Consider the following 26,842-nt stretch of genomic DNA (forward strand, 5'->3'; position numbering starts at 1 on the left):
GAACTGAGGGCTTAAACTTTATGTTGTATTGGGAATCAATAGAATCATCAGTGTACACAGTTTGTTATCTGCAGCCCATTTGCTGAATGTCTGAGCTGTTGTATGCTGTATTAATTGCATCCTTTTTTAGGATCAATGTTTAGAACCGCAAAAAACACGTTTATAAAAATTCATCCCATAGCAATGAAGTCAGGTAAGGATGGAGGCCCAATGATTACTGGAAAGCCTGCCATCTCAGCTGACTTTACAATATCCCGCATTCAGCTATATCAAAAGCAGCAAGATATAAATCTATATTACAAATGTTTGGTTTTTGTCAGAGAGGGTAGGTCATTCATCAGTATCTCCAGTGCTGTTTCTGTTTACCAGAGGGTTTAAAATCTGAAGATCCTCAGGCACTGTCTAGGATAGAGGTACTTGGAACCAATTCTTTGCTAGCTCAGAAAGCTTTTTTAAAAATACAGATTTAACACTAACTGGCATTTTCCACGAATTTTGTGTAGAGCAAAAGTTTTTTCTCAAGCTTATGATGCTGTTCTATTATGAAAGGCACAATTGCTTCTTGTGAAGCACTGACAGTCCCAGAAAGAGACTTAGTTACTCTTGTCTCTCCTTTGCAATTCTTAAACAAAGCTCTGCTTCAGATGGCACATTATATGCTTTTCTGTCTAGTATTTATAGCGCCTAATATCTATCTAGTATCTGTTTCTGTACCATGAATAGACTGAATTCAGGAATAGGACATCTTTCACCTAGTAACTGCAGTTATGCAAGCCAAGAAGTAGAGGCACGGGTGGCTCCAGGTGAACCTTTTGGCAAAGTAAACTGTTGATGGTCCTGCTACAGACTGCTGAACAATGGAGCTGTTTACCAGCATAGTGGATCGAGAAATATTTCCCCCCAGCTTTCCATGAAAATATTTTTGTAAAAATTTAAGTTTGGCACACAGGTAACTTTCAGGGTTTAACACTGTCCTTATTTGTCAAGACCTGGTGTGCAGGGGGGTAGGAAGGTGTCACAGTCCTTCTTTCCAGACTCTGAGATTCTAATCCAGAAATTTATTCTTCAAATGGCTGGAAACCTTCTTCTTGTTGTCCAGTTCAGTTTTGTCTCCTCTCATTAAATGTAGCCATTAGATCCACAGCTCTCAATATAACTCTCCATATAACATAGATCTTTAACTTGCTCGCCCCTCCTCCTGGAATTTCATATTCCAGCTCTTAGAGAAGCCATGAATGTCACCACCAGTCCCTCTGAGCTCTTGGGAGTTTTACTTACACATTCGGTATGACTTTCATATTCCTTTTCCAGCCACAAATCCTGATTTTGCCTTTATTTCAGTATCATCATCTCTACTGATAATCCTGGCAAAATATTTACTTAGCTTTTGACTACCATGGCTGCGTAAGACCTTATTTCCATTCTCTTTTTTGCTGCGTGTATATCTAAAGAGCAATCTTTAGTGCTATTTATAACAGCTACATGCTACTAGCACATAAGTGCTAATTATCTAATAACTAATAATGTCTAATAGCTTATAATATATGACTGGCAGCCTACGATACATTCGTAGTGTTAGTCATACAATGCAGCGTGCTATAATGACTTGGGTGGAGGAAGGGGGCTAGATACACAATTGCATGCATTATAGATACACCGGCTAGATCTACAAGAACAAACTGTTTTCAGATGTTTGTAATCAGCATTTCCCACCCTCCAGCCCAAAATTTCTATACAATTTTGATTTTATGAAACCTATATACAAGTGTGAAGACAGAGAGAACCCTGTTAATGTAATGTAACACATAAACTCATTTTTTTGGCAAAATCCCAAATGACAGGTTGCACTGTTTGCACAGGGTTCAGACAAGAGCGATTGAAACAAACACAACAAATCATCCATTGGTTCCTGCAAAGGTCTGGCAAAGTTAATGCGAGTCACACAGCCTATTTAAATTCCCAACAGTATTTGCACAATAATACAGGCTATATCATTATATGAATTATGGGAATCCAAACCACTCATTTGTTAGCAAGGCATACAGCATCTAATTACACACACGCTTAAATTAAAACACTAACGCTGAAGGGAATGTTGCAAAGGAGACGGTTCCTTATTCTATAAATACGACCCCCTCTTTCCGACACATTTCAAACCACGGTCTCAGAAGACATGACCCAGGCCGGGACGGGAAGGCCGGGGGTGCCGTGGTCGCCTGGCTGAGGCAGGCAGCCGCCAGGCCGCAGGGCTGCACCAGCCCGGCGCCCAAGCAGGCCCGCCCAAGGGGGTTTGAGGCCGGCACACCGTGCATCACCGGCAGCGCTGGCACCGCGGCGCAGGCCTCCGGGCGGGCCGGCCAAGCCACCTGAGGCAAGCCCGCAGCGCCCACCCGGGCAGGAGGCCGCCGTGCTGGCGGCGCGGCAGCACAGCGCGCCTGAGCCGCGGCCGCTGCCGGTACCCGGACCCTCGCCAAGGCACCCTCCGAGGCACCACCCTGCCCGATGACCCGTGCCGGGACGCCGTCCCACGGCCCCGCGCCGCGCCGCTGCCCCCCGCCCGGAGGAGGGGGCCGCCCCGAGAGCCCCCGCCGGGTGGAGGAGGCGGCCGCTCGCCGCACCCCAGCCGGCGCTGCGCGCATGCGCGCCCGTTCCAGGTGGTGAGACGAAAGACCTCCTAGCCGCCAGGGGGCGCCGCACCGCGGCGCCTCGCCAGGTTGCCCTCGGTCCCCGCCCTGCGGATTCTGGGAAGGGAGGGGGGCGAGGGCGTCTCCCGGTCGGCGTCACTCCCAGCATGCAGCGCGGCCCGCTCCTGCTCCTGCTGCCGCTGCCGCCGCCGCCGCTGCTGCCGGGGGGAGAAGATGGCGGAGGGAGGCGCGGCGGATCTGGAGACCCAGCGCACGGACGTCGCGGCGCTGCTCAAAACCGCCCTCCGCAAGGGCGACACCTGGTGAGGGAGGGGCAGGGGGGACCCGGGCTGATCGGCGCGGGCGGGTCCCTCCGCCCCCGGTGCCGCTTGGCTGGCGGAGGGACCGACCTCCTTTCCCTCAGCCCCCTCCCCCCCTCCCGCTCCCGCGGGCGGCTCGGCCCCCCGCGTGCGCTGGGGGCTGCCGGGAGGTGGGGGGGGGGGAGGGGGGGAAGGCGGGTGACAGGGGGAGGGGGCTAGCACCATTCCCCCCCCCCCCGCCTTCCCGCCGCCCGGGTCCCTCAACCCCTGTCAGGAGGGGACCGGTCGCCTCGGTGCGGCGGGCCTTCGGCTTGGCCTGGGCTGCTGGCGGCCGGCAGGGCCGCACCGCGCCGCTGAGGCGCCCGGCGGGGGCAGGCACCGAGGTCAGCTCCCTGCCGGGCGGCGGGGGGAGGGGAGGGAGCGGCGTGACTGGCGGGGCGCGGTGCTGGATGGCGGCCCCGGATGGCGGCCGCGGATTACGGGGGGCCCGGAGGCAGCGGGGGGCTTGTTTGGCGTGGCGGGGAGAAGTACTGAAGCGGGGATTGAGGCGGGGGAGAAGAGCTCCGCTACCCTGCGTTTCTTCCATTATCTGGGCTGAAAGGAGGAAACGGCCCTGGCGTCACCTTCAAGTTGTCAGAAATTGTATCTGTACGCTGGGTGGGGGTGCCCTGAAGCCCGTCCGCAGCTGTGATAAGCCTTAAGTTTAAATTTTATTTTGACTGTGAACGTGTTAACTACCTAAGAAACAGCCCCCGAAGGTGCAAACGGGCCCTTACGATACCTGTTCCACAATAAACGTTTAAAAAGATACGTTTTCCTGGTCAGTCAGAAAATACTTCTTAGTATGCCACAGATTGTCAACAGAATAATCCATGGTTGAAAAGAATTAGGTTAAATAAGCATCTCTTTCTAGCGTGTATTTGGTAATTGAGCTTATGTAGTTGTAGTTCTCTGAGGCTAGGAAATGGGACTTCTTTTTAGAGGGGGGAAGAAAAAAGGAACTGACGCTTTTTTCCACCACTCAACCTCTTCATCTCTTCCTGTGTGAAACTGTCACCCAAAGACAAAGGCTGAAGTATTAACTTACTGAAAATTTAGTATGAATATATGAAAGTAGAACTTGCCCACCTCATTTCAGCTGTCATCACTCACTGTTCCAGTTCTATAAAAGACTATATTTAACAGTGTTGATACTGCAGCATGTGTCAGAAGCATACATTCTGATGCATTATTCAAATACTGCTGAGTATATGTTCAGTTTTGGCATATGAACAGACTGCTCTTAAACTGAAAAAGTGTAAGCAACTAGAAAAAGGAAATCAATTCACATGGTAGTGTTGAAAATGACCAGCAGTAGTAAAAGGGTGCTCAGGCTTGTAATCTTCTAAGAGATTTTTTTTTTTTATGGTTCTGTTGGGTACTTCCCAAGTACTAAAAAAAAGTCTCAAACAGTTAATATTATTCAAAGTGAAAGTAACTTTATGACAAGTTTGCATGATGACTAAAACAGTTTACTGCACTGTATTTTTTTTTAGTACATTAAATACTTTAACATGAAAAATCAGGTAAGTGGAACAAGCTTCTAAACATTCTCTGAAAATAAATCTATCTAGCTGTGATTATGACACTGATATTAATCAAGTGTTTTAAGACTGAATAAGCTATGGCAAAGTCCTATTAACTTTGACTCATGAACTATTAAATCTAGCTACATAAATGTGCATGCATGTGCGTTCATAGGATTAATACTTAGAGCTATGTATTTAACTTCACAAATTGAGGGGTATGTTTAGTCTAAATGCTTTTTTCAGAGGTATTTTGTCAATAGCTTTTTGATCTTTTGGGGCATCAGTAAGGAAACAGAACAGTTAAAGTACTCTTAAGTCATGATTCAGAATTGCAATTTTCATTCAATAATAAATATTGCTGAAAAACTGTGAGCAATGCAATATCAGCTTGTTCTGTTTGAGCTTTAAAGTGCTAAAATACAGTCCTTTTAAAATTACTGGCTTATACTGAAAGTCTTGTCCATGCTCTTCAGAATTTAGAGTGTAGAGAACAATAAGCTATATAAGGAAAGTATAAAGCTTTGGGGGTTTTCTGTAAGAAAAAGGGAACTAAAGAATAGGGCAAAGAGAGGCAAGTCTTGTATCTGTAAAGAGGGCACTGAATTTCTTCATTAGTTCTTCATGTGCACTGCAGAGAGAAAGAAATGAAACTGACTTGAAATGCAATGTTTTCAGAGTTAGATATTGGAAAACAGTTGATAGAATCAGGAAATGTTTGAACAAGCAGTTTAGTAAGCTGTAGAATTTGTTTCATTGGATGTTTTATTTAAGAGTAGCTTGGGCACAGTATAGGTTAAAATATATTGCTTCAGTGGACAGACAAGGCTAGTGTCTTTTGACTGTTCTGTCCTTCGGGACAGGATTCTGGGCTAGTTTGTCCCGATGGTCTTTTTTGTATTCTTTTATGGACAGTTAATAAATTAAATTATTAAACTAGGAGAGATTGAGGATTCTTCCATCTCTTCATTTATCTTACTTTTCTAAACATACATTAAATAAACATCAAATTTAAGCTTTTACAAGCAAGAACCTCCTTTGTTTATCAGTTGTTTTAAATAACGTTGACTACTTTTATTAGTGAATTCAGCATTAAAAACCACACTGTGGTTTGACGGAACTTGAATTTTATATAATTCTTTCTTCTTGCAATATTATCCAAAGGACCGTCGGGTTTAAGTGGTTGAAAGACCTAGAATTCTGTTTTGGAAGAGAAGAAATGCTGTATTTCATTGTATGTCTCACAGTTTTAGGATCTGATATGATTACTTCTCAATGTTTTGAAATTCTACTGACGCTTGGCAAGTGAGGAGAATTTTTATTGTTTGTGGAGATTTTAACCTCTCATTTAGAAAGACAAAAAATATTGATTGTTACAGCTGCAGACAAATTTGAACTCAGTCAGTGTCTTCCTGTATCTACTCTCAGACATTGAAGAGCTGTTGATGTTCAGCCATTTTTTAGCCACTGTATAATTTGCATGACCAACTGGTCTTGGTGATGTCATTTAATGCCTTTGTAGCTGCAGTGGTATTCTTGAGAACCTTGCCAAGTTTTTCTGTTTTTACAGTGTCACTGAGGTACAGTTTTCAACACTGAACGTTACTGATCTTCGAACAGTTTTCTTAAAGAGGTGACAAAGACTCTGTCAATTCTTGTGTGTGGCTTCTTGTGTGAATATCTCTGTAATTTCCTCCCCTTACTGAGGTATTTCTTGTCTTTACCTTTAAGACCACTTTCAGCCTTGCTTTCCCTGTAGTTCCTGTTCTTCTGTGGCTCTCTTTCAGAGATGTTTTCTCAGTTACTTAAATATGACATTACAAATGCTGTAATATTCTTTACTTTGCTACCTCTTAAGCACATTGGCCCTCCATGGTCTAGAATGTGAGACCACATTTCTCGCCTTTTAAGTATCACCTGCTAATAAATGGTTCACGTAATAGTGACTAATACTGGCTAACAGCACAGCCTTAGCAGTCAGTTTCACCAATTTTTCTCTCTCCCAGAATTTCCCCACTGTGTTTCTTTCATCTATTGCTTGCTGTAGCAATTTGTGAGCAGATGAGAATATAGATGTTATTTGTATTTTTAAAAGCAGTAACTTGGAAAAGAATTAGGCTGTTACCGTGGACAAGTAACTGTCACAAGGAGTTTATTTGGTGGCTAAGGGAACAAATGCAATCTTTAGATGTTTGAATAGGGAATACTGAGTAGCAGTACAAAGATGTACTGTATACAGTAATACATTAGTGAAACCATTCATACTGTCCAGTTCTGGTGTCCACAAGTCACAGAAGGGTTTCATTTGGAATGAGTTAAAAAATCTCAAAATTTAATAGAGGAGGCGGAAGCCTTGCCTTTCAGAGAAGAGCTTTAAAAGCCTTTGTCTGTTTTCCTAGAATGTTGAGTCCTGTGCTGAAATACTTACATAAGAAGAGGATGTCTTCTAGGATAAGGATTTTTTAGATGAGCAGATAAAGATGTAAGACACTATCTGTAAAGAAGGAAGATGTTGATTTCCAGTCCTGCTAGCCAAAGAATTTTGGTGCCAGTCATCACTTTGTAAAGTGATGAGATAGATTCTTAATCTGTTCTTGATTTTTAAGACTTGCAAATTATGAAAACTACAGAAGTATAGTATTTTGTGTTCTTTCAGATATGTCTCTGATACACATCACTTCTGAAGTTCTGCTGAGTCCAGAGTACTGTGGTTATCCATAGAGTACATTTCTTGGAAGGTGAAGGAAATACTCTCATTTTTTGCACTGTGAGAATTTTATTGGCTGTTTAATTGTGAAACTCAGTCACTGAAGAGAATAAGTAAAAATTTAAGTTGGGTAAAAATCCTTCCCAGTGAATGATCAGTAGATATGAAAAGTTCAACCTGAAAGGATTTCCTCTCCAGAAGTGTATTTAAAGAACTTCTCCACCAAAAAAGTATAAGCATTTTAATTGTGGTTGCAATGAAAACTCATAAATCTTGATGAACAGGCATATATAGCCCTACCTGAAAACGCTGCAGTGCCCGTCATTGATGATAACCTTGGTGCTGAAGTGCTTAGCTTTAATAGTATTTTACACTGTGGTCTTCTCAGTGTTTTCCATGTTTGATCATCCATCATTGTGCTGTGTATGAACAGAATCTAGATTGAACATTAATGGAAGATTCTACTTGATTTCACTGAGAGCTGGTGAGATGTTATGGACCTGCACCTCAGGAACATTTGGAATAATATCCTAAACTGTTCTGATGGCTTGATATAATGAGAAACAAGGAACACTACGTCAGTGTTCCAAGGATAGAATTGAGAATTGGCTGCTTTTTCTTTCAAATGAGGTTTAAGTTGCTGATTTTTTACTTTAAGACCTTGTGGTCGAAGTTTTTTGTTAGATTTGTCTCACTGCATGTGGAATGGTACGGCATTTCACAAACAACTTATGAAGATACACAAAATGTTCTGGTTTAAATTCTTCTGGGAGAATACTTGCAGAATGGAAATGTGGAGATGCAATTTTCTTCTGTTAATTGATTAGGCAGGGTGAGAGCCTGTTAAACTCATGTTTGTGTCAGACTTTTGCCTGAAAATTGAAAGTCAAACATTGATTTAGGAGTTATATTATTTTTTAATGAAAAGTCTTTACTTAAATGGAAAATTTATAAGTGTATTCAAAATACTTACATGGTTGTTACTGTAATGTTCACACAGAAATCTTAACGTAAAAATGCAGTCCATTAATTTTGGCTGCATCAGACTTTTTGGTCAGCCTCTTGGTGGTATGTGTGAAATGCTGCTTAGGCTATTGCTGCACATTGTGGCAACTGAGCATGGGGGGCTCTAGGGAGAATTTGACTGATTAGTTGATTTGAAATTATCTTGGTGCATTTAGTTGAACAAAGCTTTTACTTCTGAAGAGGGATGTGAAGTATTTAGACTAAGATATCTTAAAAATGGGAGCTAAGTGATATATTATTTTTTTCTCTTTGACCCCTGAATTTTTTTCTTGTGGATTTGCCTACCTTTTGAATAAAATGATGGTTTGGTTTGTATGTGATAGAGTGGAATAATTATAATCTTGAACTTTCAAGAACTTGTTAATTCTGAAAGAAAATTTAATTTTGAAGGCATCTATTAATCATGAGTGTACTTAGTCAAGCAATTTTGGCTAGCCTAATCAGAGTAGAAATACAGGTACAAACCCGTTCTTACCCTTCTTTTTTTTATATTGTAATTGTGCAAGAACAAAAACTGGATGCTGTGCCTTTAAACAGGAGTCCTAATTTGCTTTCAGCAGCACAGTTGTTCCACTTTGTTCTCAGTATTGCTTAATCTGTACTCATGCACAGTGAGGAGGGTAAAAAAAAAAAAAAATCCTCACCTATCTCTCTGGACAATTTGCACAGTTTTGCTGTTAAAAGTGAAATAGCTTGTGTTCAGAAGATATGATGTCCCAGCAGTACACAGTGATGGAATGAGTCCTTCTCTGTGAAGTGTCTTTATTACATATTAAAGTTAACTGCTTTGATATTGAAGTCGAAGGGCTGACCTATCAGCCAACATAAATAAATCTAGGTTACGTGTTGTTTAATTCTGTCTGTATATAACCGAGGAATGCATTCAGAACACTTTTGACAGCAATGGGAAATACCAAGATCATAGTCATACTGTTCAAATATTTTTCTGTCAACCTGGGTGTTAAGGTAAAGAATGAATGCTGTTGTACTCTGTGATGTTGATGCTGTGTTAATAAGGTTTATTAAATCAAAATGTGCAGTAAACCACAGGTGAAGTTAAATTACATGAAAAAGTTACAAACCATGAGAGAATTTTAGAAATAGCAACTTTCCTGCTAGTACCGTTTTCTTCTATTGAGAGAACAATGTCCATACATGGTCATGCAGCTGTGAAATTTTAAAACTTGCGTAAATTTATTACTGATTATTATTATTTGTTGAATTTTTGCTTAAGAAATGAAGGTGCATTTACAAGTGTTGTAATAGCTTCATTCTTTTGTTCTTGTAAGTTAATGTACAAAGGCTATAAGTAATCCCATTTTGGGCTGCTCTTGATCATTCATAAGGATACAGTCTTTTGTTGGTAATTTTAATTGACTGACCCAATATAAATATATATGTGGATATAATGCATGGCTGTCAGCTGGTAATTGTGGTTTAATACTTGAATATTTTGTATAGGAGTAAAAGGACCAAAATATTTGTTGGTGGTATGCCTATATTGGGAAAGACAATAAAATAAGTACTCTGTAATTTGTAGATTATATTGGAGAAACTGTAAGTCCAGTAATTGATGAGAACACAACCAGGAACCAGGCTAATAGCCCTTAATCACAGAGATGAGCAGTCCTTTGTAAATGCCAGAAATAATCATCATTTCATCCCGCTTCAATGGGACCCAAAGAATAATAACACCTGCCGTGAACTGTGTTCTCAGTGTTGTTGTCTATAGGGGCTACATGAGGTTGGAATAACTCATCTAAACTCATCCTAAAGATAGATTTAATTTGTTTAGTGTCTTCAGCTAAAGCAAGTTTAAAATAGCTATGACTTTAACTTTTTAATGTTGGTTTACAATATTTCTAAACAAACCTTGTTTGCTTCTAACCATGAGAGTAAAGTAAAAGATCACATGTTTTTATATAGCTTTGAGGAATATATTCTTTTACAAGAAAATAATATTAACTAAGAATAGTTTAAGGTCAGAATTAATCTATGCTTTGAAAACAACCCGAGCATAGGAAAACAGGAAGAGGAAAGTAGGTTGAAATGTTAAACATTGCGCTTTGTCAATACTTGCCAAGAAATTGTTCAAATAAAATAATTATTTAAAAAAAAGTTACGCCTAAATGGGAATATGGTATTGGAAAATAGCTTCTGTATGGGATGAGCTAGGTATGACCAACAGTTATCATTGCTTTTCAAGGAAGTGAAGTGACATGTAATATCAGAAGATGTCAAGGAACATTGTAATTCTATTTTTCAACCCCTTTGCGTGATCAATGGACTCACACTAGCCTGAATTAAGACTGGAAGATGGGCAAATGCAATCTGTGAGGACCCTCAGACCTCAAGTAAGGCCTTTTGTCATCAGCCGCTGGAAGAAGAATGTTGTTGGGCTTTATATTTGCAAGGTTCAGAACTTCATCTTTTATTTCATCCTCTGCAGTGATAACACTGAATCCATATGGTATCAGAATCTGTTGTGTATCAAAAGGAGAACACACACTTTGGTAAAATATGTTATGTGCTCCACTTGAGATTGTATGGGGTTTCCATGTCCTTATTATCAGAACAAATTCCACTGTTGTGGAGTGTTCTAAAGATATTCTGCACATTTTGATACATTGCATGTCTGCAAAGGTAGCGTAGACCTTGGTTACACAAGCTCCTCTGTGCTCTGGAGGGATATGAGGTTTTCATAGAATCATAGAATATCTCAAGCTGGAAGGGACCCGTAAGGGTCATTGAGTCCAACTCCCTGCTCCTGGCAGAGCTACCTAAAGCTAAACCATATGACTAAGAGTGTTGTCCAGATGCTCTTGAGGTCTGATAGGCTTGGTGCCATGACCACTTCCCTGGGGAGCCTGTTCCAGTGACCGACCACCCTCTCAGTGAAGAACCTTTTCCTAATGGCCAATCTGAACTTCCCCCGACGCAGCTTCATTCCATTTCCTCATGTTTTATTCAGTATCTGGCATTTCAGGGGACTCGAGTATAAATTGTCCCTTGTATATTATAATCTGCTTCAGACAGGCAAGAAACATTTTACAGATGGGAGCAGATATATCTTACGAAGCGATCTGAAGCCTCACTCTGAAGTAAACACTGAGTACTGAAGTGGGCCAGACTTGAACTGGGAACATGTTCATGAATGTGTTCTACAGTTTTTTCATTCTACTTGCTAAAAGAAGATTTAGATCTCTTTAAGGATACGTAATACAACTAAGAGAAAACACCTAAAACTAATTAAACTGTAGAAATACTTCCAATATTGTTAATACCTAAAATATCATATTTGAGGGTAATTTTTCAGCAAATCATACATGCATATTTTTGCTTGATTTAGGTGAAGGTTTGGGGCTATTCCAATATTTGTGTTTCTGTTAGCAACTTGTTGGCTCTAAGTGACTTTAGTATAATCAAACTTGGCTGTACAGTTTTCATCAAGCAATTTGAGGTGACTGATTTATTTGAAATACCTATAAATGTCAAGCATTTGCTGATTTAGAGTTAATCAGTTCACCTTGTTGTGAAGTTGTCTTTGTTTTTAAGCACTGAGATTTTAAGGTCTAAAAACCCTCAAAACAGCATATCTAGAAATTTGAGACGGTTCTCTCCTTCAGTCTCTACTAGGAATCCTCCAGGTGTGTTTTACCCCTGAAGGTGGATTGGTTATCCTGCTCACTAGCTTGGCTGATGACATCTGAGAGAGCAAAATTTGTGTTTCCTGCTTGAGTGAAATCTTGATTCCATGAGAGTTAAGTAACAAACATTTCTTAATCATAGTTTTAAAAAACGGATAGGCCATATTTTTTAACTTCGCTAAGGTGTCCTGGGGTAGCTTTCTCAGTCAGGTCCACAGTTCAAAAAAACTACTGTAACATTAGACTGGTTTGGAACTCTTTCCTGTATTAGGTAATAGTAACAAGAATAAAAGCAAAACATTGTACCAAGTTTCATGTACAGACATTTTATGTCTCTATTTTACTAATGCATGGTATGCTATTTTTGTATCTGGGACAACACATATTCAGTGAAGTGTATCTGGTCTCAAGTGCATGCTACAAGTTTTTAATAGTTTTCCCCTAAAAAGTGATCAAATCTTATCTAAGAAATGAGGTTTTAGCAGATGTAGTTCTGTTGACTTGAGGTATGTCTTTTCCTCTTAAATTACTGAATGTCCCTTATAGGTAATACTTAGTTTTTAGGTGGTTGATTGTATCATGGATATTATAACATTGATGAAAAGATAAATTAAGTTGCCTTCTTATAGTTTGCCTTCTCTGTTTTGTGTAGATGAGTAGTCTTGTTGATCTTGGTGAGAGTGCCATATTGAATGTGTTTGTAGGATCAAAAGCTATAGTCTATAAATTTCTGATTTTTACTTTTTCCCTTAATGCTAAGAAGTCTGGACTTTAGCTGTGTACTTTAAGTGCTTTAGCAGATTGATCCCTGTGGTGGTTTAATCTCAGCCTGCAACTGAGCACCACACAGCCACTCGCTCACTCTCCCCTCCCCGCCTCTCCTCCTCCCCCCCTTCCCCCCCCCCCCCCCCCCCCCCGGTGGGATGGGGGAGAGAATCAGAAGAGTAAAAGTGAGGAAACTCGTGGGTTGAGATAAGAACAGTTTAATAATTGAAATAAAATAGTAATAATAATAATAAAAGAATATACAAAGCAAGTGATGCACGATGCAATTGCTCATCACCTGCTGACCGATGCCCAGCCAGTCCCTGAGCAGCGGCCCCCCCCCGGCCAGCTTTCCCCAGTTTATGTACTGAGCATGATGTCACATGGTATGGAATATCCCTTTGGGCAATTGGGGTCAGCTGTCCTGGCTGTGCCCCCTCCCAGCTTCTTGTGCATCTCCAGCCTTCTCAGTCCATAGAGCATGGGAGTTATCAACATTGTTCTCATCCTAAATCCAAAACACAGCACTGTACCAGCTACTGGGAAGGAATTAACTCTATCCCTGCCAAAACCAGGACAATCCCCTAAGCTGAGTGTGGTGTAATTGCATTAAATTTTTTTGCAGCATAATCTTTAACATGGTATACCCTTCTCAGATACATGAGGGAAGTGTATGGCATTTGAATGCAAATTTCAATTCTCCCTAATCTTACTGGAAAAGTAGTATTTAATCTATTGATTAAGAACAAGTTCTTGTAAAGGGAGAAGAAGGGACTGTATTCCATAGTAACTCAAAATAACTTCACCTGTATCAGATTTCTATTAAATTAGAAGTAGCAGAATGCTCATTAAAATGTCTAGTATGTATAAAACATACATGTGCATTTGTATGCACATACATACACATAACCAGTAATTCACTGTAAGAATTCACAACTACAGTGTCTGTTAGCATTTTTCAAAATCTATATCTGTAAATTTTTTTTCTTGGCTATATAAATTCACTAAATCCTTCTTTTGCATGTAATGCATGTTACCTCGACATTGTGGTAAACTGGTCTACTGAGTTTGCTCATAAGAATACCTGCCTGAGAATAAAGACTTTGTACTTCTTTAAATTAAGAAGTCTAAACAATGTTGGTAGATCCCAAGTCAATTAAAAGCAGTTATCTCTAAATAGAAAATGAATTCATTACTGGACTTACATAAGTATCCTGCTTACCTTTGTTCGTAAAGGATGTTAAGAGCTGAATATTAGGATAGTGAGTAAGGCAGTACTTTCTAAGCTATAATCTGGTCAGCAGGTAGTTCACTAGGCTCTAGTAAGATGTATAGTGCTGTATCAAATCTGTAATATTTTTGTTTCAGGTTTGATTATTGGAGTATGATGTGGTCTGTAAGAAATCCTGAGAAATGGCAGTGGCCCATTTGCTCCTTATCCTAATAAATTGATCTTCCTGGTTCACTCTATTTAAAAATTAGTACAGAGATAGATATATACTGCTTCATATTACAAGCAATATTAACTAAAGCATTAAGCTTTGCCCTTGAATACACACAGATGTCATGATCTTCCCTTTTTCAGTCTTTTCATTAATCTTCAGTAGAATGCATCTTGCAAAAACTGCATGTAGGCTCTTATTTGTCTGAAAGCAATCAGCTTTAATTATGCTTTATAAATATTAACTTATTTTTTTACAGTTGCAGAATTCAATCTTAGAATAGTGTTTTGCACATATTTAGCTTTTTTTTAATTGTTCATCGCAGCTTTGTCCGTATGTCCAAAATACACCAGTCTAACAAAGTACTACTCAGTGAATTCAAGTAAGAAAACAGGAAAGGAGAAGGTATAAAGACAAAGTAATTTGAGTAGCTTTCAAATTTTTGGTTGGTCATGCATTCTTCATTTTGCTTTTCTCCATTGTACTACTGGACAGACTTTGCTCAGAGAATCTCAAACTTCATGTGAATTTTTTTAAGATTTGGTTGTCCTTCAGCGTTTTCTTTCCAGGGCAGGAACTTGACTGTGCTGTTTAGTTCTTATCACACTTACATACTTGCATAATTTATAGGTGGCCTTTCAACTTTTTTATGCTAGAAATATTAATCTCTTATTTGAGCATGTAAGTACAAATTCCTAAATTTGAAGAGAAGTGTTGTATATTCTTGTACTTTGTTAGGAAACAGAAATGTTACAGCTTTTCATTAGGGAGAACTGTAAAGAGACATTGCAGAGCAAAATTTGGTTGGTGGCAAAATTAGTTGGATGTGGAAGAATAAAGTTGATGAAGTGTTGAAATAGGTAATGGTGAACATTTAAAATCTAGAACAGTGGACCCCCAGCTTTCTTGCATTGTTAAGTCCAATTATCAAAATTTTCCATTAATCACTATGTTACTGGTGTATGATCAGACATTTAACACAAAGCATTTGAATGACTCTACAGGAGCAGTAATTTGTTAAGCATTAATTAAAACAATGGACAGTTTGCCTATATGATAATGTCCCTTCTGTGTAAAATTATAGCTTTCCTTCTGTAAGATTCATAGTTCATTCAAATTTAGATCAAGAAAGTAGAGGGCGTAGGATGGAGTAGGGGACAAGGCTGGCAGGTTTGGTGGTAGAATGGGATGCCCGAGGGTAACTGCATTCATAACCACACGCAATTGTGACTGTTACGGAACAGTGCTAGATGGCCACAGCAGAAGAGAAAGGTGAGAATGCTGTTGGCCTTGAGTATGTTCATAAGACTGAAAACTTTGTGTATAAAGCAAAAGGCAAGGGAGCGCCAGATTAATCAAATTTGATATCCCTTTTTCCATTTATTAAAGAAAAAGGAGTCAAATGTTAAGAGGCTATTGTAAAAGGAATTGGGATTTGTACAGGCAGAGTGAAAGAACTGGATTTTTGTAAATGTGGGAAGAACTGCTGCTACTTGTACTTTAAAAAGAAAAAGATACAAATACCAATGATTCAATTATTGTAACATCAGGCTTGTTCTGGCAGACTCAGGGTAAAGGAAAAATTATCTTTAATATCAGACTCTATATTCAATTATATATGTACTGTGTAGAATAAAGTCACTCCATTTAACATGGTCCTACCAATTCAAACTTCCATGGTAGAGTCTAGTGTCTGTTTTTCTCTTCCAGAAAACGGAAAATAACACTTATTTAATTGCAACAGTTAGTTATTGTTTGGTGAAAAATTGTTTGTAGAGATCTGATTTTTCTTTCTTAATTTTCAAGTGGACTATCTTTGTGGTGTTCACTGAATTCTGAAACTCTTACTCATGTGATCTTTAAATTAAATAGACTAAATTACCTATTGCAGGCTTCTGTCTGCTGTATTCTCTTCCCCCCTCCCATTTCTGGGTAATAGATGAATGTGGCATACCTTGGGCATGAATTGGATAGAGAATCTGTTAGAGAAAACACTTTAAAACTTTTCTGCATTCACTGTTGAGTCTCTACTTCCAAAAGCATTCTTGCCTTCATTGAACCAGATCATATCTGAAGACATCTGCATCTGACTATTGGTTGTAGAAAAGGAAGCACATGTTATCTCTGTAAAATGTAAACATAATTTGTTCAAGTTTTTTCTCTCCTTCTATTGCAGTATTGCTTAAGAGGCCTTTATGATAGTAAAAATACAATTGAAAGCTTCTAGTAACAAACATACCAAATATTTTAAAGCATACTGGGGAGCTATAATGATGTTGCTTCACTTCCTCTATCTATTGCATGATGGCAAACACGGTGTTTTGAAGGGACTTTGCAAGTTTTAAAGTTTATATCTTTGCTTTCATCTGATACTTAAAAAAAGTCATGCCTTTTTTGTTAATGGAATGCTTATTTTAAAGAAATAATAATGCCAAATTTGAAATTACATGTGGATAGTAACATTATATGCCTGTTTTCACAAACTGGTCATTTTTGATAGTTGAACTTGTTTCTCATTTAATTTCACAACAGTTTGGGGTTTGTGGTGTTATAGGTTTTGCTGCAGTGATCATTAAATCTGCTACTGTGTTAGGAAAACCTGAAAAGTTCAGTTCAGAAAAGGCTTTTACATAAGACAGTAAGGCTTTACTTGGATACTTTCTTGTGTTGCAAAATGAGGTTTTCTGTACATAAAGATCTGAATTATTTTGAGAAGCTCATTGCTTTGTTAGGTAGTTCTTATAACTTCACTGAACAGCATAGACCATGGAAAGTGGTCGAGAAATCAGTGTATTCTAACTGAATGAGTTTGATTTTTGAAATGTGAAATGTGTGCGGGCCTGGAATGTACTCAGATTTGAACTAGGTAAGTTTTACCTTTTTTTCAGCATTAACAAAGTTTAAATCTGTTTATATTTGTAATAGCCTGCATTTTTATCTTTTTACTGTGTTTTATCCCAAATTTCACCATCTTTAATGCAGCTTAGCCTTGTCCAATCTTGTTTCCTCTTACATTCTAAACATGCTCTAAACAAAACATGTCAAGGGAATTCTGCCACAAAACTGAAATAATCAGTGCTGGGCCAGGCTACTTTAGAATGATTCAAACATGAATGATTAACATCGTAGTGATGTTAACTATCTCATGTTTCTGGAATAGGACTTCAACCATGCTGTTTCATTACTGATTTGGTGGGATGCATTGTGCCCAAAACACCCTGTTAAGTCACTGTCTGTTTCTGAGTTTAGTAAGAGTGGAAAGGGGCATTTTTGCAGCAAAATACTTTCATATACATTTCCTTAATAGTGTTTAAAATTAAACTTTTTTTCTATATAGTTTTGGTTCAAAAAGTGGTTTGAGGCTGTTTTCTGACTGCTTTATTAAGTATTTAAAATTTCAGAAAGAAGTTGTGTGTTGCAAGTTCAAGGACAAAGTTCTGTACAGAACAATTGCAGAAGAGAGAGCAACTCATAGTAGTTGATGATTCTTGAGCACTAGTAACAGGTTGTGATAGTAGAATAGATAGAAGACCAACTGTTACACTGTGAGATGGTAAAGGTACATGCTCCAGAGTACAGCTGGCATTGGTGCAGTGAGGGAGAAATTTGGTCCCTAACCAAAGTTCTTACTGGCAGAACTATGTCTATAGTAGTTAAGACACAGCTCTGCCTTTGCTATTTATGTTTGCATAGAGTAGTTACAAGCTAAGGCTAGGAGTAATTTGTTCACAGACTCATTATTACTGTTGATGTAATCATATTTTGAATCAAGACTGTTTACCACGTGAATTAGGATGCTGTTGTCATAGATGTTGTAAAGTTGCCTTTGAGACCTTAGTCTTTGATGCTTTTGAAGGAATGTAGGGGAAGTAAGCATCCAAAAGCCTGTGATGATCTTATGTATAGCTTTCTAATGCCTTCTTGCCTCTTACTTTCTAAAGGACTTTTACCTATAGATTCACACACTTAAGAGTACATTCTGCAGAAACTGAAAAATTGAGGGTTATTGAGAAAAGAATCTTAAGTTGACTACAAAGGATCCCACTTACTGAGTACTACTCAGTAGTAAATCCTTCTTTACCAGAAGTTTGCTAGCAGTACTTCTGGAGGCTGACTCCAGGCTTGATCTCTGTGTAACAGAGAAAAACTGGACTTCAGAAGAAGAAATAAGTCAAGACTTAAGTATCTTAGGTTTGTTAATTCTTATTGTAGTTACATCATTTAGAAGCACAAATTTAAGGCCCTGCTGATGTATTTTTTTTAAACCTATTCAGTAAAATGTATACTTAAGCAATGTTTCTGTACTTCTTTGGTTATAAGAGTTGTGGGTGCTAATGTTTTTGTTCTGTGTTTTTCCATGGTGTTAATGGGTAACTCCTACAGAATGATTGCCTAATAAAGCTATATGTATTAGCAGACTAGTATTTGAATCACCAGGAAGTTTTGAGATCTCTTAAAGGTTCAATAGCATATTATTGGTATGCTACAAGTAAGAGTTCGGTAGTCAAATACTGGAGGAAAGAATGAGGATTACCTATGATTTTTAGTTTGACCTAGCATTTCATCCTGACAGTGATATTCTGACATGTACTAGGGTAGTAGCAAAAGGGTTGGGACAGACCGGACAGAAGGTGATGGATACTTTTAGGAAAGAGAAATAATGAAGATGGTGTCTTTTAAAAATATATATATAATAAAATAAAATCTGAGGATCATTGAAGAAATTTGGTATCTTAAAGAAATTCTGGACAAAAGAATATAAAATGTAGGTATCACTGGACTTCACAAAAGCCAGACTGGCAACAGTTTAATCTGTGTAGAAATACTGTGGAGCTGAGTTTATATGGAAGTGTGAAGTTGATAATTATATGTAGGAGGAACATCTAGTACTGCCTCAAAAGCAGAACATTTACTGTATGTGTTGATGCTGACGCAGAGGAAGAAAACAGACTCTCTGGTTCTTGACAGGACAGCAGAGTTCTAAAGTTTTTCAACTTGCATATGAATGTTATAAATAAAACTCCAGCAGGAAAAAATATTTTACTAAAAGTTCTCTCTCATTTTTTAAAGGGCTGTCTAATTACAAAGATTTAACTTGAATCTCCTGAATTCACAAATTGAGAACTGGAATTAAAGCTGATGATATTTCATGCTGAAAAGGGAAATGTTTTTTGAACTTGCCATTCTTCAACTTCTGATGTGCTGTATTGGCAGTCTTGCAAAACTGTACTTGCCCACTGTGATTAGTGGGATCTTTAATTGCCTACAATTAAAGTCCTTGTTGGTAGGAGGTGCTGATAATGGTTAGCAGACCAGACAGAAAAACATTCTCCATTTTGCAAGGCTGATGAATACGAGTGCGTTGACATGAATTAATTGGTATTGTAGGAAGTAGTAGCATGCCAATAATTAACTTGTATGTCTTCTTCCATTTAAGGTATCTAGTGGATAGTCGCTGGTTCAAACAATGGAAAAAATACGTTGGTTTTGACAGCTGGGACAAATACCAGATGGGAGATCAGAATGTGTACCCTGGTCCTATTGATAATTCTGGACTTCTCAAAGGTAACTGCTTCTGATTGTGTAATAAGCCAATACTAACATTTAGTGCAAATTTGTCACAGATTGTTCATCTTTTGTAGTTGATAGTGTAAATGAATCTCAGCATATATCAAGGTGAAACTGTTTTGTTTGTTTGTTTTCACACCTTGACAAGGGAACTAGAATAGATTTCCCTAACAAATTACAATTTTATAAATAAAATTATTGGAACTACTTTGCAATGGTAACAGAATGTTTAATAATGTACAAATTACTGGTTTATAATGGTATTTTGGGATACCTTGAGAGTTGAAATTTAGTCAAGTTGACAAATAGCTAGCCTGAGTTCACTAAGATTTTTTTAGCTTAACTAAATTGGTTGATTTAAAATAACGTTTTTAAGTTGAACTCTAAAATTTCTTTTTGTAAATGAGCCCCAAGCCCTTACTTTGATTCTGGAACAATTGAAGAAGAGGTATTATGCAGTTCAGTGATAATATAAAGTGGTGCAAAATGATAAAGCATAATTTCCTCATTTTTTATGGTCTTCTAAGTATGGTTAAACTCTGTCACTGTTATAATTACTCAGGTCTGACTGACTTTTGCTGAACTGTAGTCAGATTTGTGGACACAGGTCTCAGAATACTTTCCCAGATATTTTAATCTTTAGGTCAAGTTCTATATTTAATGTCTGGTATTGAAATACCACTAGAGCCATTAATATTTAATCTGCAAAATCTAGTGGATGCAAAATCTAGTGGGTACAAAATCTAGCAGATAATTGGTTTCCTTCTTTGCAGTTACAGGTAATGTAATAGTACTACATAATTTGTTTGCACATAGTAATACAAATTTTTACAACTTCATGGGGTTTATGATGAACTCTGACTTCATTCAAAACTTCTCAACTGTAATTAATATCTCATTATTTTACAAGTTAAATGTTGAAGATGATTGCCTCTTTCATAGGACTTGTCATACCATGTTGAACTAGTTGTCAGCGTGAGTGTGTGTGTGTGTGTGTGTCTCAGTGACTAGTATTAGTGCCTTTGAAGAAGGTGCTGTATTGTCATATGCACCTATATGTTCTCTTCCATCCACAAACTTAAAGGTCTTTTTGCTCCAGGTGAGTGATATGTTTTGTTTTCTGAAGTGTGAGGATCTAGATCTTTCGTACATTCTTGTAGTAAATCTTGCAGTGAGGCAGGCATGTTCAGGTGATACTTTTCAGTTGAAATCAGATGTAGCGAGATCTTTTTATCCTCAGTGAGGCAGCATCATCTTATTCTCTCTTCTGTGTCTACCCGCTTTAAAAAAAAAAAAAGGTGATTTCTAGATATGCAAAGCACTGTGTTAGTTGATCTGTATTACTTATAACTTAATCTACATACATGTTCAGATTATGTTTGAAGTTACTGTGGCTATGAAGCCTATATTAGGGTTAGGTGTCCAAATCTAAAGTCATGTTAGCCATTTTGCTGAAAGCTCCTGAAAACCTGTATTCTATTGTTTTGATGCTGCCAATGTCCCTTTCAAAGTAAACACAGCATCAGGGTTTATGAACTTCACTTTTTGCTCATTGATGGTTCTAAAACTATGGCTCTGCTTTGGCAGTGATAGCATGCATCCAATTACCATCTGACATCTACTGTTCCTGTGTGAAGGCAGTTTTAAAATTAAGGGCATTAGTGCTCAGCAAATAGTAGCTGTCTCCTTCACCTGCTGCAAAGCAGCGATCCTCTGTACTAGGTTTCCTATGTAGCACAAATTGAACCTGAAAATACTTGGGTTTTAATTCTGTCTTTGGCACGTAGTATGCACTAGTTGCTCTCATACTGCTCTCCTTAAGTGTTAAGTCTCAAAATTTGCATCTGATTTAAAGAATAAAATAATCTAAAATGGGCATGCTTTCTAGATATTCTGCAGTGTAATGCAGTGATAAAGAGAAAGACTGATTCCAGGTAACTGAAGCAGTATATTGTGCTTATATGACTTAAATGCTGCTCCCTTATTTCCAGAACATTTGGATGAAGTGAGAGCAGTGAAATGTAACAGGTAGAGATTTCAGTTAATCTCAACATATGCAAAAAATGTTGTTGAATGTAATGGCATGCATACTTGCCGTCTTCAAGAGATATATAGTCAACTTTAGATTAGCAAGGCAAGCACAAGGAAGTCATTTAGAATAGCTGATTGTTCATCATAGAAAACAATGTTGTATATGAGAACAATATCAGATCAGTGCAGAAATACAGTATGAACCTTTTAAAGACATACATGGACCTGAAGATGTGTTTGTGGATTTCTCCCCACACTTTACTCCCAGTTATAACGGAACCACCATATGCATAGTGTTGAGTGGGCCAAGTAAGACTTGATAGTGTGAGTCGTGAATTATTTCAGCAAACGTTTCTTGTATGTAGCTCTTGAATATAGATTTTTTTCCTAATCAGTCAAGACAGTTTTAAACCAAAATTTGACTCTTGAAAATTGTTACTTTTACAGCTAGGATGAAACAACCTGAGGGGAAAAAAGGAAAGTACCTTTTAAACAGGTGCATTGATTGAAGTCTCATTTATTAGGTCACTAATTATATTTATCACCATGAAGAATTGAACTCTTATTTACCTGTATGTTCACTGAGATGTTCATGTGAAGTTCCATTTTACTTTTTGCTTGAGAAGTGTATGTACTATGGCTCCCAAAGTGGAATCCAAAGTCTGAGGTTTTCTTCCACTTTCCTTTGCTGCCTTCTGTGTTGTTCTTGTGGTTTTTTCTTGCTAAAATCGCAACAAATACTTTGGCTATTTCTGAACTTGATTATCCCCTCTTTCTAAAATAACTTCATAATTCTAATACTTACCTGGCTTTATTTTGGGGTTTTTGTTGTTTAGCTCTTCCTACTAAGTCATTTACGATTTTTATCGGAGAAAATGCATGGAAACCATATTGTACCTTCTTGACTGCATGAAGTCATCTCTAAACTGCACAGATTGCATATTACGGAAACAGTATCTTTGCCATCTCTGAGCAGCTAATGGTAATAACAACTATTGCACACTTAAAATACATGAACTGAGAACAATATGCATCTCCCACGTTTTGCTCACACATCAAGGTACTTAGCTGGAGAAGGAAAGAGGGAGTCAGCACCAGTGATAAGATAATAGGAGCAGAAGAAATCTGTGCATCCTTTTTTGTCCATTTTTTCACATTTAGGTGATTAAAGGAAAAAGCATTGCTTTTTTCCCATATTTTCCCTTAAAATCACAAACCCTTTAAACCAACTGAAGGTGTAGCAAGCGCAGGTAGAGTAGGGAGATCTCTAGAGTCTCAGTAAGATGAATCTTGTTTACTCTTCCCACCAGGAAGTGAACACATCTCTTGAATGTCCTCAGTAGCATTGCCCTCCTACAGAAAAGGTCATGCTGAAACATGTTTTGTTAAATTCTTATACAGAAAAAAAATTTTTTGAATAGTTGTTATTATTAAAGGACCTTTAATTTTTACGTGTGCCTTTTTTAATGCTCAGGATATTTTTTTTTTTCACTTGAAGTCACATTATGCTGTGTTTGTTCAATCTGTACAAAGGAGAAAAAAGGGAAGTATAGAAATATGATCAAATGAGAGGACCTTAATGCTTTTCATATGCGCATAGCACACACTTATTTTTGTCCTTGCAGAAAAATGAAGGTAACAGTATTCATTTTGTTTAGAAGTAGTACTTAAAAAAAAAAAAAAATCCAAGAGGAAGGCCAATAGTTGAAGCAATTTGAGATTATTTGAGGTTACTTTTATGCTCAGTTTCAATTGTGCAGTGTAATTCTGCAATTCATTCACATAGGACAATGAAAATAAATAGACTGTATATTTATTACAGTCTATTTATTCTTTATACATAGTCTATTTGTTTTCATACTTCATTAAGTTTGTCATCCTGATTCATTCTTTGGAGCTGAATGTGTGGGTCTCCCTGTTTGATCACCCTCTGTACAGAGGGATGTTTGCTGGCCTGTAGTTGGGTACTTCCAAACGGAAGGACAGCTGCCCTAATTGTCTGAGGCTCACAGCGGCTCAGATCTGGAATCACCTCTTACACATATAGGATAGCTGCTATCTTACCACTGTAATAAGGGTTGAACTGAAGCTAAAAGCATGCTACTTATGTGAAGAGGTTGCCATGTAGCACATGAAAGAAGTACAGTATCTCGCTGTCCCTGTGAAGAATTTTGTAGGGACTGTGTTTCCAGAGCACGTAGGATCCTTTAAGTAGCAGGGTTGTACCATGTTATTTTCCCAGTCTGACATGGAGTGAATGACTTCGAACTTTGTCTTGAATCTACTGTAACTGCCCATTCCTGCATTTTCAGTGAAGGATGCAACTATAGCATGAAATGGAAGTATCCATGGTGATGTGGGAATATGTGCAAAGTGGGTGGAGAAATGGATTGGTTTCTCTGAAGGCTATGGTGGCGTGTGATAACAAGTTAGGTGCTTATGATTGCATGAGGATATGGAGTTGTCACTTGAGTTCTTGAATGTAGGAATACTACCTGTAATAGGTGTGCTATGCATGAACTGGATAGCTTGCCTAAATAGTTTCAGAAGAGTTTTGCTTTGAACACCGTAATACTGATAACATAACTGTGACTCAGAAAATATTTTGTTTGCTATTTATATGAAAAATGTTACATTCAAAACTCAAGTAACAGAATGACAATATTCAAGTAAAAATGTCTTTCTCTTATAGATGGTGATTCTCAGTCTCTCAAAGAACATCTCATTGATGAGCTGGACTACATCCTTTTGCCGACTGAAGGCTGGAATAGGCTAGTTAGCTGGTACACACTGATGGAAGGTCAAGAGCCAATAGCACGCAAGGTACTCTTAAATTACCTACTGGGATGAATATGATTCAGATATAGTCCTGCAAATATGCAGGAGTTGCACAGGAATTTATTAAGAGAATTGTAAGTCCTGGCCTATGATAATTGTATAGACAACTCCTGCTTTAGTTGCTTATAGCTATCTAATTTTTATTCAGATTTTAGAGGCTTAAGTTTTTAATATTGGGAAATGAGGATGCAAAGAATATAATACTTTCTTTTTCTGGAAGTAAGCCCTCTAATGTTTCAAGAAGAACTTGCTTTAGAAGTTTGTAAGTCTATTAATGCAAATGATTTTGTAATTAAGTAAAAAACCCCAAAACTGTATTGACTATATTAGTGAAAAGCCTAGCTCTAATAATGTTAACACTGGCAGAGTAATTGGTCGTTCCTTTTCTGATAAACAGAGTCTTCTGTGTTCAGCAGCTTGCTAAGGGAGTTTTTTCTTTAAGCAAAAAGCTTACCTCAACACAAGTAGTAGTCCATGGTATGGTGGATACTGTGGCCCTCCGTCAGTATAAGACACTTAAATTAACATCTTTGATGTTAATTTTTGTTTGTTCCAGCACATACCATCCTTATTATTAAGGTGATATGACATTTTACCAGTTCATTGATCATACAGTCTTTTTTATTTGTATTATTTCTTAAGATTTTCAGGTTAGTGATTACAGTTGCATCCTCACTGGACTGAATTACTTAAGTTTTAAAATACATTTTGGTATGTTTGCCATTTCTAAATTGATCATTAGGGCATATTCTTTCAGTTAAAGGGATCTTTATTTTAATTCATGAAAAACTGCTGAAAGAATAGTATGACTAGAATATAGTTTGATATGACTTCTGTGTAATACAACTTTTTTCCCTCCTATGACATGAGTATGGTCTAACTACATGCATGCTGGCCACTTACTTGAAGTGCATTCCTTTCAAACAAATGCCAGATTTAGCTATAGAAGAAATTTTGCGTCTTCAAGATTCATTTGGTCAGCAACAGTAGTTTGTTGGGTTTTTTTTTTAACATTCTCTTTAATAAAAGAGATCTTTTTTTTAAAGAGACATCCCTGGAATGTCTCTTTCTTTTTCTCTTAGTTCTGTAAGAGCTGAAATCCATTAAAATGGCTCTCCTTCTTTAAAGATATATCTGTTATCAACTTGTTACTGTTCTTCCTGAAGATGGATTTCAGCAAACTGAATCCTCTTCCATCATCATGGTAAAGTAAAAGTTCTGTAATTTTTTCACTTTTCGGGGGAAAATGGAAGGAGAGAGAAAGGAAATTAGAGTAACTTGCCTTCTACTTGGAAGGAACTAACTGGAAAAATACATGGAGTGTAATGAGTGGCCAGGTAAACTGGCATAGCTTCATCATTTCTGCCAATACGAACAGTAGTTATCCTCTGAAATGCATATTCTGGTTCACAGTTTTTCTTTCTGATGCTTTTGTCATTTGTTCATGATTCTTTCTCCTGTCTGCCTTAATGTTTTATCATAGAGGTGGGATGATACTTTCCTTTCATCCTCTTTGTTACATCAGCTTTTTTTCAAATGTGGATCCAAATTTTAAATTGATACAATGTTGTACTTGATCCATGTCAAATAACATTATGAATTTATGTAATAGGATGTGGTAATACTACCACTACAATGTCAGTTTTATTCTCAAAAATGTCTTAGCCATACTGCATAGTTTTGTTTACTGCAACTATTTTGTTGTTACTCCAGTAGTTGAAAACCCAACTAAGCTGCTCAAATTAAGATGCATTTTTATTTAAATGTCATGGTTGGCAGTCATTAAAGCTAAGGCAAACTACTGAACAGCAATGAAATCATTTGCTAATTTTTTTTTTCCTATGGCACATGCATACAAGTTATATTTGTACAGCAGATAGCAGATCTCTCCTAGCAATTAGCTGGTGGCTTTTTTTTTTTAACCGTATTTGTCAGATGTATCACATATCAGGCCGATGGTTATTTTTGGAACAGTCGACATGACTAAGTACTGCAGTTACACTTTGGAAGATCAAAGGGAAAAACATTTAAGAGGTGACCCTGAATATTTTTTTTTCTACATTTTACTTTTATAAAAAAAATTCCTGTATACTTAACTATTTTGTAATAGGTGTTACAAAAATGAACATACAATAAACAACTGTAATGAGTAGGTGAAATTTCAAATGAATGTATTCATTATCAGAATATAAGTGGAAGATTTGTAGGTTTTGTTTAAAAATGTGATATCCAGATTTTATTTGTGTGTATTCTGTTTTTGATAAGTTTTCTTTAACTGTGAAAACTAGTTCTTCATGTTTTGAGGAAGT

At 37.8% G+C, this 26,842-nt stretch overlaps 1 protein-coding gene across 5 annotated transcripts in view; it reads left to right on the forward strand.

Annotated features, from left to right (window-relative positions):
* Positions 1 to 2,798: 2,798 nt before the first annotated feature.
* USP15 (ubiquitin specific peptidase 15) overlaps positions 2,799 to 26,842 on the forward strand; it is a 71,462-nt gene continuing 47,418 nt past the window's right edge. For 4 of the 5 annotated variants that reach the window (XM_076331970.1, XM_076331977.1, XM_076332005.1 and 1 more), the window contains exons 1-3: positions 2,799 to 2,947; positions 19,534 to 19,661; positions 24,388 to 24,518. In XM_076331970.1, coding sequence (XP_076188085.1) covers positions 2,859 to 2,947; positions 19,534 to 19,661; positions 24,388 to 24,518 — 348 coding nt within the window. In that variant the 5' untranslated portion in view covers positions 2,799 to 2,858. Of the gene's footprint in view, positions 2,948 to 19,533; positions 19,662 to 24,387; positions 24,519 to 26,489; positions 26,568 to 26,842 lie in introns of those variants that run through there. The other variant, XM_076331987.1, reaches the window with a different exon arrangement.

Source organism: Aptenodytes patagonicus, chromosome 1 (genome assembly GCF_965638725.1).
Source record: "Aptenodytes patagonicus chromosome 1, bAptPat1.pri.cur, whole genome shotgun sequence".
NCBI lineage: Eukaryota > Metazoa > Chordata > Aves > Sphenisciformes > Spheniscidae > Aptenodytes > Aptenodytes patagonicus.